Source organism: Ceratotherium simum, chromosome 4 (genome assembly GCF_057802395.1).
Source record: "Ceratotherium simum simum isolate JZ-2026a chromosome 4, ASM5780239v1, whole genome shotgun sequence".
In the NCBI taxonomy this organism is placed as follows: Eukaryota; Metazoa; Chordata; class Mammalia; order Perissodactyla; family Rhinocerotidae; genus Ceratotherium; species Ceratotherium simum.
In genome coordinates this window covers 36,485,376-36,501,124 of record NC_141903.1, presented here as the reverse complement: position 1 = coordinate 36,501,124, position 15,749 = coordinate 36,485,376, and the positions used below count along the sequence as shown (strand labels likewise).

The 15,749-nt window shown below is 47.9% G+C and overlaps 1 protein-coding gene across 8 annotated transcripts; it reads right to left on the bottom strand.

Moving 5' to 3' along the window:
• Window positions 1-1,823: 1,823 nt before the first annotated feature.
• Window positions 1,824-12,145, bottom strand: ECSCR (endothelial cell surface expressed chemotaxis and apoptosis regulator). Of its 8 annotated transcripts, XR_015551954.1 has the most exons (11): window positions 11,618-12,118; window positions 8,272-8,316; window positions 7,904-7,948; window positions 7,696-7,755; window positions 7,084-7,221; window positions 5,891-6,004; window positions 5,396-5,494; window positions 5,142-5,178; window positions 4,375-4,471; window positions 4,144-4,205; window positions 1,824-3,095 (listed from the first exon to the last, which is right to left on the bottom strand). XR_015551954.1 is itself a non-coding variant. In XM_087429710.1 (10 exons), exons 1-10 carry the CDS (start codon window positions 11,679-11,681, stop codon window positions 4,197-4,199), a joined length of 708 nt encoding a protein of 235 aa, XP_087285836.1. In that variant the 5' UTR covers window positions 11,682-12,117; the 3' UTR covers window positions 3,860-4,196. The 8 variants fall into 8 exon arrangements, 3 of the variants coding, with proteins under 3 accessions (XP_087285836.1, XP_087285837.1, XP_087285839.1); XM_087429710.1 differs by lacking the exon at window positions 1,824-3,095 and having other exon boundaries at window positions 3,860-4,205; window positions 11,618-12,117; XM_087429711.1 differs by lacking the exons at window positions 1,824-3,095; window positions 5,891-6,004 and having other exon boundaries at window positions 3,860-4,205; window positions 11,618-12,130.
• Window positions 12,146-15,749: the final 3,604 nt, after the last annotated feature.

The following is a 15,749-nucleotide window of genomic DNA, read 5'->3' as shown; positions in this document are numbered from 1 at the left end:
TCAACATCCTTTCCTATCATCCTCTGAAACCTCACTTTCCCCTTCTTTCCTAGACGACTGATTTACTCCTTGATCAGTAAAAAATGGTTCTGCATTGCAGCCTTTTCAGGTATTGCCGCTCAAATGTACCCCTCAGCTCATTTACACCTCAATTAACACCTATGGATGAATTTTTCTATGACTGTATCACCTGGACTAACTTAGAACTCCAAACCTCAACATTTAGAACACTTCTGTGCCAGTTTTTGCTTAAGCACACCAACCACTCAACAAAATAACTCCCACTGTCAAATTCAATCTCTGTGTTTGATAAAAGAGGAAGCTATGGGCTCAAAGGGTTCAGGATGGAGGTGCCAGGGGAAAGTAACTAGTACGAAGAGTGCGAGAGCAGCTGGGAAGGAAATAAGGGAAGAGAAATTGAGATCTCCAAGGCACTTCTCAAAGAGAAAGAGGGAGGTGTAGAAAGAAGTTCAAAGAGGTGAGAAAGGACATCCACAAATCTGGGGGAGGTGGGGGGGTGCTGCTGAGCAGAGCCACACAATGTTTTCCAGCAGATTCAAATAGAATTGAGTAGTAGTAGGCTGGCTTTGGGAAATTGTATGCAAGAACTAGGCCAAGGGGCCTGCAGTGATTCTTCATCTGCTAAACCATTTTACCTAGAGCCAGCCTCAGGTTCCTATCAGTTTTCTCTACTTACTTTTAGAAATACTTGAACCGTAGTGAATTTTTGCTGGTGATACTGAGGTTTGCCGAGTGCCCTATATGGTTGAGATGCTGCCCCATCCAGCCCTGGAAGAAAGATACTGAGTAAATGATCCCTCTGTTCTGCTGGGCCTGTGCTCCTGAGCTGGTTTGTTGGTCGCCTTCCCAGAGGATGGGGGAAGAAGTGAGAGGACACTACAGCAACGCCCTCCCCCCCCGCCCCCAACCTGTTCCTGCTTTGGGGCCATGCAGTCCTGTGTTAGAATAGGGAGGAAGCTAGGAAGCTGCCTTGTAAATGGCCACCATCCTGTTGTCTAGACATGGAGGAAGAGATATGGTCTCAGGGAAGCTGCAGGGGCTGCACTCAGATTTCCTGTCAGAGACGGGGTCTTGTATTTGCATGAATAGGATCCTCTACAGAACCTCCTCTAATATAGTTTGCTAGAGAGCAGAATTCAGCATTAAGTGAATTCATCTGCGACCCCTTCCCAAAGGATAGTTACTTAGCAACAGGAAAATCAACGTGGCTAATGTGGTACTGCAGTGTCAGTTTCAGGGTAAAAGGCTTCCAATCTCATACCAGTTCACCCTCTCTCCCCCACAAATAAATACCTTATGACTAGCAGCTCATATTTGCAGGACATTTTCCAGAGTCAGGAGGAAGTTTGTGGCCTTATAATGGAGATGTCAACTGAGTTACCTAGAGTGAAACCCATGTCCTTGACCTAAGTAGTCCAGTATGATAAGCAGCTGAACTAAGTGCCCATGGCAGTCAGAATAACAATAACAATTCAAACAGAATCTAGTCCTACATTGTTATGTCACCAGGAGAGTTCTATCCCAATGATGGAATTTTATACTGGAAGTGGCTAGGAAGTCATGTGCTTTTTGCAGTGTGGCCTAAATAAAATATATCTGAATTACTTTTTAAATGCTGTAGTATTTCTGTCAAGGGTTGGGTGCTCCAAGAAATAGACTCAGAGACTCTGACATGTGCATGCTGAAGGTTTATTGGTGAGTGCTCCTGGGAACAACAGCTGTGAGGAGTAAGGGAAATAGAATTAAGCAGAGGGAGAAATTGAGGCAGGATGTCCAGGTCTTCATCCCCACCCCCACCCCCATCAACCAGTCATCAACTAGCTTTGAGCCCTCAGCAGCCAACACTCCCAGCAGCTAGAGGAACAAATGTCTTGATCCTGAAGTGGGACCTGGGTGGTGGTGCTCCATGTTGTCTGCTACTGTTGCCAACTAGTAATTTTACTTCCCAAGTATCTCCACACTTACTATTCCTTTTACCTACCAAGTAGGCTGTGAGGTTGACAGGGCCAGGTAGGGATCATCCTTCCCTTAATACACATTAATACACAGGGAAATCTAAGTCCAGAGAATGTCAAAAACTTGCCCAGAGTCACCTAGACTAATCACAGGACTTGTCTCTGGCTCCCACCCAGAGTGATCTCTACTGAAAAGATTGTGTTAAGCCAGCCCTCATTCCCTAGTGGTTAAAGTTTGGCGTGTTCTGCTTCAGCGGCCTGGGTTCAGTTCCTGGTCCTGGAACCACACCACTCATCTGTCAGTAGCCATGCTGTGGTGGCGGTTCACATACAAGAACTAGAAGGACCTACAACTAGAATATACAACTATGTAATGGGGCTTTGGGGAGGAAAAAAAAAAAAGAGGAAGATTGGCAATAGATGTTAGCTCAGGGTGAATCTTTCCCAACAACAACAACAACAAAAAACAAGATTGTGTTCATTTTTTCCTACATCTAGAGTTTATAGAACTGTAGAATATAAGAGCCAGCAAAGATAGTGAAGGCCAAGTAGTCCAGCCCCTTCTCTTTATTTTTTTAAATTTATTTATTTATTTATTTATTTTTCCCCCAAAGCCCCAGTAGATAGTTGTATGTCATAACTGCACATCCTTCTAGTTGCTGTATGCGGGACACGGCCTCAGCATGGTTGGAGAAGCGGTGCGTTGGTGCGCGCCCGGGATCCGATCGGTGCGCGCCTGGGATCCGAACCCAGGCGCCAGTAGTGGAGCGCGCGCACTTAACCGCTAAGCCACGGGGCCGGCCCAGCCCCTTCACTTTAAAAGTAAGAAAATAGGCTCAGAGATGGGGGTGATTTCACCAAAGTCAAGCTGCAAGTCTGTGGCAGAGCCCAGCCTTGTGACTAGATTTCTTGCACTGGAGAGCCAGTTGTTATGAACTCTGATATGCTGGGCACAGTGTACCACACAGGAGCTACAGACATGAGCAGGTTACAGGCCCTGCCCTAGAGGATTTTAGAAAATCTGTGGGTTTCTTCAGTCCACTTGAATAGTTTCAATGAGACAGAGTGAAACTTTTTGTTCTAGGCTTTCCCTCTCAGATCACCTTGTAGAGTCTAAATCTAGAAGAAAAGAGCATATTGTTGCTTCAGAATGGATAATCTGCATTCTCCCTGTGTTCTAAACTGCCGACTAGCAGATGCTGATAAAGTTAAACACTCCATGCAGACGTACACAGATGACTCTTCCATTGACTCTCCCCAGCCAAGATTCATATCCAAACCAGTGTCATGGTAGAGATTCCTAAGAAAACAGACAACTGGTTTCTTTTCCTCCTTCTCTTTAAATTACTTTACAGTATTTGTGATTCTTTATTCAATTTCTAGGACACAAAGATAATAGCTGTATGGGGTAAAGTGAGTGGGGTTTTGGTTTATGAAGTCACAGACCTATCCTTGCTCCAAACCTTCCCAGTGTTATTCCCACAGCTAGGACCAAAACGAGGCATGCTACCCTGGGGCAAGCAAATCACATTTGCCCTCATACTATTCAGCTCTCCCCACTGGAATTTCCTAGTCAGAGTGCGTTGTGCCTCCCATGTTCTCATGCTTCAGATTTAAAACTTCTTTACTGGTGGCGATTGGTCGCTGTTTACAGCTCCTTTTCTCTCCCTTCTATTGGAATGGTTAGTCAGTCACCTTATCCCTACTTAATAAACCAGGTGAACTGAGGCAGACCTGACAAAAGGTTCTCTCCACCTCTCAGGTTTCTCAGAGAGCTCCCCACAGGGGCAGAAACTTGCATACATGCATCGCCTAGGAAAGGAGGCCCCAAAGCTGCTGTTAAGAAATGCTCATAGGAGCATAGACTTTCAAAGAAATTAGACTGCAGGCCAGAACATAATTTTAATACAAAGTAGAAAGGACCAATCCACTTTGTCATTTTCCTTGCTGTTGTTCTGTAGACTCCTCCTTCCTGTCTCTTTGAGAAGGTGGGAGGAGCAAGCTGTGTTTCTAGAATGGCTGTGCATTTGGGAAAGAGTCTCTCATGTTGGTAGCTTGCTCCCAGATCTGGAGGAATGTGTGTCCTTTAGATCTGGGAGTAGATGTGAAACAAAATAATTTATATGTGGTTCATTGCCTCTATCAATCCCATCACCTTCCTCCTTACAGTCACAGGGCAGCTGCATCATCCTCGGACCCATGGGGATCCCAAAGTTGCTTTTAAAGAACCTGCAAAATAAATACATAATAAGGAACGGTGAACTTCTTGGGAGTGGTGGGGTGAGGAAGAGGAGAGAGGAGCCCAAGTCTTTGAAAGTATCTTCTTTCTGGTTAAGGAACCAGAGCCTGAAGGGAGGAGGAGGTGGGAGAAGGGAGGAAGGAATAAGGAAAAATGCACCTTCTCTGCTGAGGTGCGTCCTTTGCTGTTATTCATGTTGATATTCTTCATGGAGATGAGAGTGATGCTGTCTTTCTCACCATTGGCTGTGGAGCAGCTAGGGATAGGACGGGAACATGGGTTATAGAGAGGAGGAGCAGGAGGGCAATGTGGGGGTCAAGGAACTGTGATGGGGGAGTTGAAACTTAGACCCTTTTTTTGATAAACCTGTAGTTTGCTGGTGGACCGTAATGAAATGAGTGTGCTTTGAAGCCCAAAAGACTTGTATTTAACTTAGTTTTACCACCTACTACTTGTGTGATGTTGATCAAGTTACAACCTCCTTTAAGTCTCAAGTTTTTAAACGTATAAAATGCAGTAATATCTGCCTTGAAGAATTGCTGTAAGGATTTGAGATAATATTACAAAATATTTACCATAGTGCTTGGCACATGCAAGGTATTCAATAAGTGGTTCCTTAGATAAGTGTCCTCTTATTTAAGGGGTATGTTAGAATCTGAATTCCTATACTTTTCATGAAGGGCTTATAGAGGTTTAACCATGGGGCTGTAGATTTCCAGTCCATCTTCTGTCACCTGATTGTTTCCTTTCAGGTCCGCCTCTGTCCTGCCCACTCACTCAATGGAGGCTGTCAGGATTCCGTGTGTGTGTGTGTGTGTGTGTGTGTGTGTGTGTGTGGAGAAGGCAGAAAGTGTTGGTTCCCTCTTGGAGTAGGGGAGTGGGAGGTCAGATAGATGATCCTTCCCTTACACCTCTGACTGTCTTACCTTTCAGTTAGCCCTGAAGTCCCAGGTTTCTGGGGATCTGTAAAAATCCAAAGGCATAGATTGGGGGTCACATGCTGTAAATTCAGAAGCCCACTCTGTCCCTCAAAGCCCACCCAAGTGGGCTTTCATTTCATCTAATCGTGCTTATGTTCCATTCCTTCCCTCAGCTCCAGGCTGAGTGTCAGTCCCAGAATCTAGCTCTGGGTTCACCAGCAAAGAGGGGCAAAGGGAGCCCTGAGAGTCAGGGCATGTACCTTCAGACTCCTTGTTCTTCCGACACTTAAACCTTAGACTGACTACACCGACTAGGACGATCACCACAACCACCAGGATGACAATGAAGCTGATAACACCTGAACAGGGAAAAGGATGGAGTGAAGGGGAGGAAGATGAGGGGACAAAGGGGGCAACAGGAGTCCAAATTCCCTTCTCAGCTAAGTGCTGTGTAGACAGGCTCTGGGAGCAAAGTGAATTCCCTTTCTCTGCTGAATGAATGAGCTCTCAGCCTGCTGCCCCTGGCCAGAGCGGGCTCCATAGCCCCGCCCCATTCTCCCATAAGAACATGGAACCCGGCAGAGCCCAGAAGAGCTGACTGGGGGGCTGGCGGAGGCTCCTTCCCACCAGGGCCTTCTTCATCAGCCAAACTCTCCTAGAACAAATGGATGAGATTTGCACTTGTGTTTCCAGATCCAGAGTCCAAGTCAGTTCAAGGGTGGGTCCCCTGCCACACCCCACCTTCTCCCTCTCACCAAATGCAGCCACAGTAAGCACGGTCTCTGACGTGGGGCTGGGCAGGATGGTTGAGTCTTGTGTTGTCCTCAGGCTCATAGTAGCTGATTTGGGAGTAACATTTTGAGAGATGTCTAAAATGGAGTGGGGATGGGTGTGTCAGTGAAGGGACTGACAGCCTACCAGAGAGAGATTGCTCCCCTCCTGCTTCCCCCAGGCAAAAGACTGAAGAGAGAGCTCACGCCCTACAAAAAAAGACTTCCTCCCTGCCACTCTGAACAGATTCCATGAGGATGAAGGCCAGAATTGGGTGATGTGGGATCACGTGAATAATATTGCTGGTTGCTCATGTTACTAGTTCCAGAAGACTCCAGAAAGTTTGGGATGCTTCCTTCATTATGCTCTTCTCATCACCCCTTTGAGGCCCAGAGGAAAGGGATTATGTTGCAGAGATAGGGGGCCAGACTGGCCAAGACAGAGCCATCCTTGTTTTGCCAAGGTTGAAGTGGGAGGAAAGAAGGGCACCAGATGTCTGTCCCCAAGCACTGATCTAATAAGCCAGGCTACCAGTTGAGGGGCACAAGTTTCTGGCCCTCTTAAAAGTGGTATGGTCACCTGTCTCTTCCCCTCTTTAACTCATTGTACTGCAGGCCTGATTGCTGTTCCATTTCCTTATCCTCACCTACCTCCCAAATAAGTCTGGGACTTAAAAAAATCTCAGAGCCAAGGGGTAGTATGAGAGAAAGGGTCAGGGTGCTCTTCACTGTGAGCAGATGGGACATACCTCCACTTGTGCTGCCACTGCTGCTGCCACTGCTTGGGACACTTGTATCTGTGCCATGAAATAGCAGGGCCAAGATGGAGGGTATCCACCCCGCCCAGCTCTTTCCCACACTGCTGGGGGAAGGCCAGCTTGCTCTGAGAAGCCTGTAGCCCTTTCCATCATTTGGGGTTCTCTACCCCTGCCCCACCATCTAGGCCTGTATCAGTCCTGAGTCCAGGCGCCTTTCACCTTCATTGTGACCAGGCCCAAGTTCTTGTCTCTACTCCCCACGAAATCTCTCTCATTCTCTGCCAAACCAGGGGGCTGCTGATGTGGATCCTGGCCTTGAGACCTCTCCTTGTGGAGCAGGACATGGGCCTCCTGAAGAGGGGAAGAAGGAACCCAGCCAGACTTGCCCCAGTGTTTGCACCCCCAGCCCCAGGTACTCACCAAGTCCTGATGTGAGCTTCTGTGTCTGTGATGGGGTCAGGCCCATCAAGGACGGGGAGTGACCGTCCACGGAGCTTGACCTTGGCGTCACGGGTTTACCGGCTACGATGGAGGCTTGTGAGGCCTCTTTTGAATCTGCTGTGGATTAGGAAGCATGCGTGGGCCTGCTTAGGGCCTCAGCCAGCATGTACATGGGGAGGGCTCTTTCATCCAAAATCCTCCTTTTCTTTACTGCTTTCAATTCCAGAAAGAGTCATCCTCTCTTTCACCTCTAAGCCTTTACCTGTGCAGTTCCCTCTGCCTGGAATCTGTCCTACCACCCTCTGCCCCACAGTCTTCATCTAGTTAACTCCTTCTTAGGCCTCAGCTTCAGAGGTCACTCCCTCTCGGATGTATTCCCTGGCCCCCAAGTCTGAAGTGGCTGACAGTTGTCTGGGCTCCCAGAGCACCTTCTGCTTATGCCCATCACAGCCCTTCTCACTCAGCTTTGTAATTGTCCTGTTCACTTATCTGTTCCCCCACCAGTCTGTATTCTCCTTTAGAGCAGGAACTGTGTCTGCTTCCTCATTGGGCCCTCCCTGGATGGCATTTGTAGTCTGAGCGGCAGAGTACCTGGGGTACTTGTGCTGGAGGGAAGGCTTGGGCTGTTAGTCTCTGAGGAAGGCCTATCTCCTGCAAGGACAGAGGCAGAGGGGAAGTTGGAGGTGAGGCAGGTTTGGTAACACCACACTCTCTTGCCCATCTGAGAACTCTTGGGCTCCGAGCAGGTCTGAAGGGCTGGGCAGGAGTTAGGGATTGGTCCCTCAGCAACCATACTCACTTAGAGAGGTTGGCTTTATGGTCAGACTTAGACTGCTGAAGTACCCTGAAACAGATCATCTGAAGCTGAAGGTCCACTGCCTCCTATTGCTCTGTCTCCCTCTCTTTTTCCCTATAGCTAGTGTTTTCTAGTCTTTCTTCCTACCCCCACCCCCATCTCCACCCATCTCTCTCTCTCCTCTGTCAAAGCATGTTAGACTGGGCCAAGCTGAAAAAGGTCCCTAGAGGAGCTCAGCCTTGGATGTCCTGAGAGCTCTGGCTCCAGCCCTAATCACCTGAGATCAGTGCAAAACAGACCTAGAGCTCCTCTCACCCTTCCTGAGCTCCCAGCCCTAATTGCTGGAGTTGGCCTTGTGTGTTTGGTCTTACCCTGAGGACTAGAGGGCTGCGTTGTGGAAGGCTGGGAGTTGTGGCCTGCAAGAGAAAGCAAGACACGTAGACTAGCTTGGTGAGTCTCCTGCCCAGCACAGAGCCCGTAGAAGAACCCAGTCCTTTTGGTTTTCCAAGCCTCCCATGCTGGAAGGCAGACACGCTTGGCAGAGGGCGAAAGGATGTGGCTCCAGCTCACGGTGCTGGCTTCCTCTGACACGGTGACTCAATAGCACCATCACCACCACCTCATGGTTCCGTGTCCCAGAGTCCTTTCCTGTCTCTTCAGTCCCACATAGGTTTCATACCAACCTGACACAAGGTCAGGGGAAGGTTATTTCAAACTAGTGAGATGCCTAAGGATAGAGGGCCAGTGACCTGCCACATCTAGACAAGGACCCAAGATTCCAGGTCTCTAGGCTAATGTTCTTGCTATAGTACCATGGAGCCATCCATTTTCCCCTGTGAATATTGCCATCCTGGTCCTGCCCCAAGGGAAGAGGATGAGAAGATGTAGTGAATAAGATGGGGTTAGGGGTTGGAGTTGGTATCCAGGCTATCTGCCCTCCTCCTGCTGGAGATAGAGGCCTGCACAGGACATAAGTTCTGAGGTATATACGCAGGCAGGGAAGCGGTAGAAGGAGTGACCAATTTACTCTCACAGCCAGAGGCTACTTCCAAATTGGTCGTTGTTTGCCAAACGCAGACAGGAGTCAGTTACCAGGAGGCCCCAGTCGGAAGCCCTCATTAGTTTTGCATGTACATGTGTATGCCGGCAGGCCATGCAAATGTGTGTGTGTGCTTGTCTGCCCATACATGTGTCCCCTGTGTGTGTGAGACCTGAAAGGTCGGGTTGTGTTTGCTCATTTCATTTTCCATAATGAAATCATTCTTGAAACCCATGAACAATGTGAAAGGAAAACAACGTTGGAAAGTGGAGCCGCCCAGCTGGGTTCCCTTCCCTCCACCGGGGCTGGGACTGCAGCCCCTGGCCTGGCCCTCCTGCTCCCTCAGTCCCTCATCATCAGGGAAGCACCAAGCCCAGGCCTTGGTGAACAGAGGCAGCTAGAGGCCAGGGGCCCACCCAGCCTGTGGCAGCCTGCTGGTCTGTTTATTTTCCTTAGCCACTGCCTTCCTCCATGGGGCTATCACTTGGATAGTGTGGAATTAATGGTTTCCAAGCCCAAGCTTGCCCAAACTCTGGGCCGTGTTTTTCCAGGTCACCATCTCTGACAGCCCCCTTCCCTTGTTGAGTCAGGGTTAAGAGGGGAGTTAAAACCTGTAGGGGCCCCAGGCTAGAGAGAACTCTTCCCAGCTGGGGATGACCCCGGGAGAACCCTTTCAATCCGAGGCTCATCCTGAAAACATCTATCGGTTATTGATCCAGCATATCTAAGGTACTGTCTAAGCTCTATAAGGTTATAACTTTAGTTTTTAGTGGGAAGCACAGTGCACTGCCTTCCCACATTTATCGAGAAACAAAACTAATGTCTTGGAAGGAGTTCCCAAGTCAGAAGCTTTAAGTCCCAGTAGCTGCTCTCTCTTTGTCTCCCGCCTCTTCCCCATGGGAACTTTTTGTCACCAGTAGATTCCTTTGATGGTAGAGGAGGGACTTAGGGAGCATCTGTTTCTATAGGCCAGAATGCCTCTAACCACTGGGCACAGAGATACCTGAAGAACATTGGCCACAGGCATTTCTTATTTTCTTATTAGGTCTCCCCTCCCTAATCCCTACCTGCTTCCTTCCCCTCCAGCCTCTCTATCCTCCCCCTCCACCACCACTGTCACCTCTTTTCCTCAGCGGCATAGTTTAGTAGTTAAAATCATGGATTTTGGAGTCTGACAGGCTTGAGTTCAAGTCCTGACTTCTATCACTTACTATCTGACCTGGGTATCAGTTTTCTCTTCTTTAAAATGCAAGTGATTTTAGTACCGCATAAGTTGTGAGGATAAGAAAATGCATATAAAGCACTTAACACAGTGCCTGACAGATAGTCCATGCTCAATAAATGCTAGATGTCTTTATTTTTGCCCCATTTTCTTAAGTCCCCCAAGTCTCAAGTCTGCCCTGACTCTGTGTATCCACAGTCAAGTCCCTTTGTGGGCCTGAATGTCCTCAGTCCACTAAAATGAAGGAGACAGTGAGTGCTCTGAGCTCTCAGGAGGGGAGCCTGGGAAACTCAAGGGGTGAGCTCACACAGGGTAGGTGGAGTTAGGTAGAGTTCACACAGGGTATTCCTAGCCCTGGCATTTGCCTGGGACAGGACAGTAGGGAAGATGGGAGAAGCCCAGCCCTGTGAAAATGCCACCTCATAGTCTCACCTTTTAATCTCCCCCTCTGCCACCTCTGCAGTTTCTACAACAGCCTGTTCCCCCAGCCCCAGATCAAATGTATGACTCTATCCTCGGGGCGGGGCGGGGGGGCAGTGCAGGTGATGGGGGCGATCAGAGTTTCACCCCCAGCCCATGGGCTTTTAGAGAAATGTCTGACCTCTCCAAGAGGCAGAGTGTCTGGTACTCATGCCTTCTCACCCACACCATGAAAGGGCCATCCTCCCTCCCCATCAGAGCACTCTTGCACTCTCTGCTGCTGCTTTGAGCACAGGCTCATGGATCTTCCACAGAGGACTATGGAAGGTGAGGTGGGGGTGGGGAAGGGATGACCGAAGGGAAGTTGCTGCCCTGTGAGTCAGAATCTCCTGGATTTCTCATGGTTCCCAGCAACTGCTCCCTAATTAGAGGATTCCTTATGAGCTGCTTCACAACTCATCAGCTAGTACAGCCCTGTCTGAGAGGTGTTGTTTCAGAGTCATCTCCTCGAAGGTCATCTCATCTAGCCCCCTCGGTGAGGATGTTGTATACATCCTCTTTGGCAAATAGTTCTTTATATCTAACCTGAGTCCCTTTTGCTGTGATTTGAGCTTAAAGTCAATATTTGGAATTCCCAGGTTGTTACTCCTCATATGGAAAAGGAAAAAAGATCACCTGTAAAGCCCAAGGTACAGACAGTTTTGTGCTAGAATACCCTGGAAGGAACTTTTGGGCCTCAATCTCACACCAAGGCAGTCACTACCCACATTTCAGGAGGCCAGCCTCTATGGGGGCCCCAGTTCACCCTCGACATTTTCCCACAAAAGAGTTTAACCATATCTCAATTTTACCCCTGCCTGGTAATGACCACCTCACAATCCAACTGATCCCCTTCACGAAAAGACCTGGAATTTCCCTTGGGCACAGCCCTGGAAGGAGAGCATGTGTGGTGTGTGCCCTGAAGGAGGGACAGTGCGCCCAGGACTGCCAGCTGTGGGACAGGAACTTCTGAAGGAGAGTGGCAAGTGCTTCTTACCTTGGAGTAGGAGGAAGCCGAGGATCACCCAGCACCAACACTGCGTAGCTCCCACTGTCCCCATGTCAGCTGGGTCTGTGGCAGGCAGGCAGCTTCTGGCTCCGTAGAGGCTCTATCCATAGTGGAGAAGAGAAAGGGAGTGCTGGGGTGGGGTGGGGGTGGGGGCTGGCTCTCCAGGAGCTTCCTGTCAAAGAATAGAAGGAAACAGATTGGGACTGGCTCCAGGGGCCCTGCTTAGCCGGGCAGCCCAGATGAGGATGTAAGGCTGAAATAACAGGGACTCTGCCTGGGGCTCGGCATGGCCTGGGCTAGAGCCTCTGTGGTCTCCTCCAGGGCCTGTGTACAAAGACCAGTGATGGCAACCTGGCCCCATGCCCCTCTCTTCCTCTCTGAGGGCTCCATCAGGTCCCTCCACACACCACCTGGACATTTTCCTGGAGTCTAACTCCAATCTCTCCCCATACTGTTTCAGACCCGGTCCTCCTATCTCATGATTGAGTCCTAAAGCTCAGCCTACCAGCTGCCCATGCTCTGTAGACTCTGAATTCTCCACATTCCTCTCCCTCCTCAGGGCTCCCAATGCAGATGGGACTCCCAAAATCTTTCAGGGAGGCTTTAAAAACATTGTTTTTATTCTTATAGAAAAACAAGAGGACCACATTCCTGGCATTCCTTCCTCTGCCCTCCCCTCGCGTTGGGGTCCAGTTCCTGTGCTCCAGCAGCACCCTATTTTAGCATCCATCCAGCACGTATCCCCACGATACTCTCTCCTGCAGACACAGGCCAGCATTGTCACTTTTTTCAGTATCTCTAGGACCCGGCACAATGCCTGACATATAGCACATCCTCAGCATATATTTATTGAACTAAACTCAAAAAATTTAGGAGCAGAGAAATGTTACCCACAATCCTACCTCTTTAATATAGATATTATTATTGTTGTGGATTTCCTTCTGGTCTATGTCTTCCAGTCGGTAACTATATATATATGTATGCAATCATATGTATGATTGGTATCCTCTTCTCCCTTATTTTTTATTTTTTGATAAATATTTTATTTTGAAGCAATCACAAATGTATAGAAAAGTTGGAAGTACATTACATAGAACTTTTTTTCCAAGAGCCATTTGAGAGTAAATTGCCAACAGAATGCCCCATCACCCCCAAATACTGTAGTGTATATTTCGTACAAACAAGGACAGTCTCCTACATAATTAGTTTTCTGTGCTGCATAACCAGTTACCATAAACTGGTGGCTTAAAACAACAGAAATTTATTCTCTCACAGTTCTGGAGGTCAGAAGTCAAAATCAAGGTGTTGGCAGGGCCACACTCCCTCTGAAGGGTCTAGGGGAGAATGTGTTCCTTGCTTCTTCCAACTTCTGGTGGCCATTGGGCATTCCTTGGCTTGCAGCCACATTCCTTCAATCTCTGCCTCCGTCTTTACGTTACCGCATAAAGGGCATGATCTGCTCACTGCGAGACAAAAGCCAGTCATCAAGAGGCAAGATGGTGGAAAAGAAAGGATAGTTTATTACAGCTTGCTAGCAAGGGGGAAGATGGCCAACTAATGTCTCAAAGAACCATCTTGAGGGGGCACAAAATCTTACAGCAGTTATATAGGCCATTAAGTTATAGGGAAGGGGGTTAGGAATGTTGACCTTCTGGTGTTACAGACTGGGAGTGCCACACCAGATCTTTCAGTTTTCATTGATGATGGCTATCAACATAGACTCTCTGTTCGGGAGTCATCACATTCCTAAGGAACTCAAAAGAACAAAGTTATCTTCTTATCACAACTGGGAGGTATATGCACAAGCTGGGGTCGTAAAATCTACAGGTCAGTTAGATCTCTTGGAGGGTGCGTATCCAGCTGGGTTAGTTAGTCAGAGGTCATTCAGAGTTACAGTGGGGCTTCTGTTCTACAATATGGCTTCCCTTATGTCAACCTTGTCTTGAGCCAGTATCATTCACATCACCTTCTCTGTGTGTCTCTTCCAAGGAGACTTGTCATTGAATCTAGTGCTCATCTGGATAATCCAGGAAGATCTCCTCATCCCAAGATCCTTAACTTAGTTACATCTGCAAAGACTCTTTTCCCAAGTAAGGTAACATTCACATGTTCTGGCATTAAGATATGGACATATCTTTTGGGGGGCCACCATGCAGCCACTACAGCTAGCGTTCTCCACTTTAAAGTTATTCTTTTCCCCTTTATAATTAATAAGTATTTTGTGGGGAGATACTTTGAAAGTATGTGAATGTTACACAGTACAATCACTTATTTCGATGCTCAAATTGTCCCCATTTTGGTCGCTGGGAGCCCCTTCAAGCTGGCTTCTATGCTCTTTCGACATGTCTCCATCATTCTTTGAGCACTTCCTTACTTTCTGGCATGACGAGATGTTCCAGGTTTATCTCATGCCCCAGTCCTGGAATCAGCTATTTCTCCAAGGAGCCCTAGTTCCTTTTAGTGGCAAATAGTATTTAGAAACTGAGATCCAGGTGGTGGGTGTGCTCATTGCTAGTAGTTGGGAGCTTCTCCAAGGCCCTTCTCTGAAATCTGGCTCTGATTATCCTTATTTGGTTACTCCCCTTGTAACCAAGCTCCCATCTCTGCCACCACCCTTCTCTCACAGATGCCTTCCACACCCCACTCAGGCTCTGACCCTCTACGCTGGGCTCTTCCCTCACCATATGGATGCCTTCCTCGCCCTTCGTGGGCTCTGACACTCAGTTTTGGGCCACAGTGACTCCCCCCACCCCACAGGCACATTGCCGACCTTGTTCTGCCTCATCTTTGGGATTGAATTGTTCCAGAAGGGAAAGGAAGAGGAAGCTTTTCTCTTATTTTCAAATTATAAGCGGAGGAAGATGGGCATGGATGTTAGCCCAGGGCCAGTCTTCCTCAGCAAAAAAAAAAGAGGAGGATTGGCATTGGATGTTAGCTCAGGGCTGGTCCTCCTCACACCAAAAAAAAAAAAAAAAAAAAAAAGAAACAAAACTCTGGGCCGGCCCCGTGGCTTAGCAGTTAAGTGTGCGCGCTCCGCTACTGGCGGCCCGGATCGGGTCCGGGCGCACACTGACGCACTGCTTCTCCGGCCATGCTGAGGCTGCGTCCCACATACAGCAACTAGAAGGATGTGCAACTATGACATACAACTATCTACTGGGGCTTTGGGGGGAAAATAAATAAATAAAATTATTAAACGGGCTGTTTTAAAAAAAAAAAATTATAAGCATTTTCTCCTGCTCACAGTCTTCATAGGAATCATTTTGTTTTTAATTTTATTTATTTATTTTTCCCCCAAAGCCCCAGTAGATAGTTGTATGTCATAGCTGCACATCCTTCTAGTTGCTGTATGTGGGATGTGGCCTCAGCATGGCCAACAAGCGTCGGTGCGCGCCCGGGATCCAAACCCGGGCCGCCAGCAGTGGAGCGCGCACACTTAACCGCTAAGCCACGGGGCCAGCCTGGAATCATTTTTAATGGCAACCTATTTAGTATTCTGTGGTCTACTTAATCATCTCTCTGTTTGAATATTTAAACAGAGAGAAACTGCCTCCAATTTTTCCTTCTATGACTGATACTGCCATGAACAGCAACAGGCCTATCACGTTGTTGTAGTTATTGTGGTTGTTTTATCCATTCTAATAGGTGTGTAGTTTTTCATTGTGGTTTTTCTTAACAGCTTCACTGAGATATAATTCACCTACTGCTATAGGCTGAAGGCTTGTGTCCCCTCAAAATTCATATGTTTGAAATCCTAACTCCCAAGGTGATGGTATTAGGAGGTGGGACCTTTGGGAGGTGATTAGGTCATGAGAGTAGAGCCTTCATGATTGGGATTAGTGCTCTTATAAAAGAAACCCCAGAGAGCTAACTTGCCCTTTTTGCCATGTGAGGACACAGCAAGAAGGCACTGTCTCTGAACCGGTAAGTGGGCTCTCACCAGATACCAAATCTGCTGGTGTCTTGATCTTGGACTTCTCAGCCTTCAGAACTGTGAGAAATAAATTTCTGTAGTTTATAAGACAACCAGTTTATGGTATTTTGGTATAGCAGCCTGAACAGACTAAGACACATACTACAAAATTTACCCATTTATTTTTATTTTTATTTTTTTATTAAT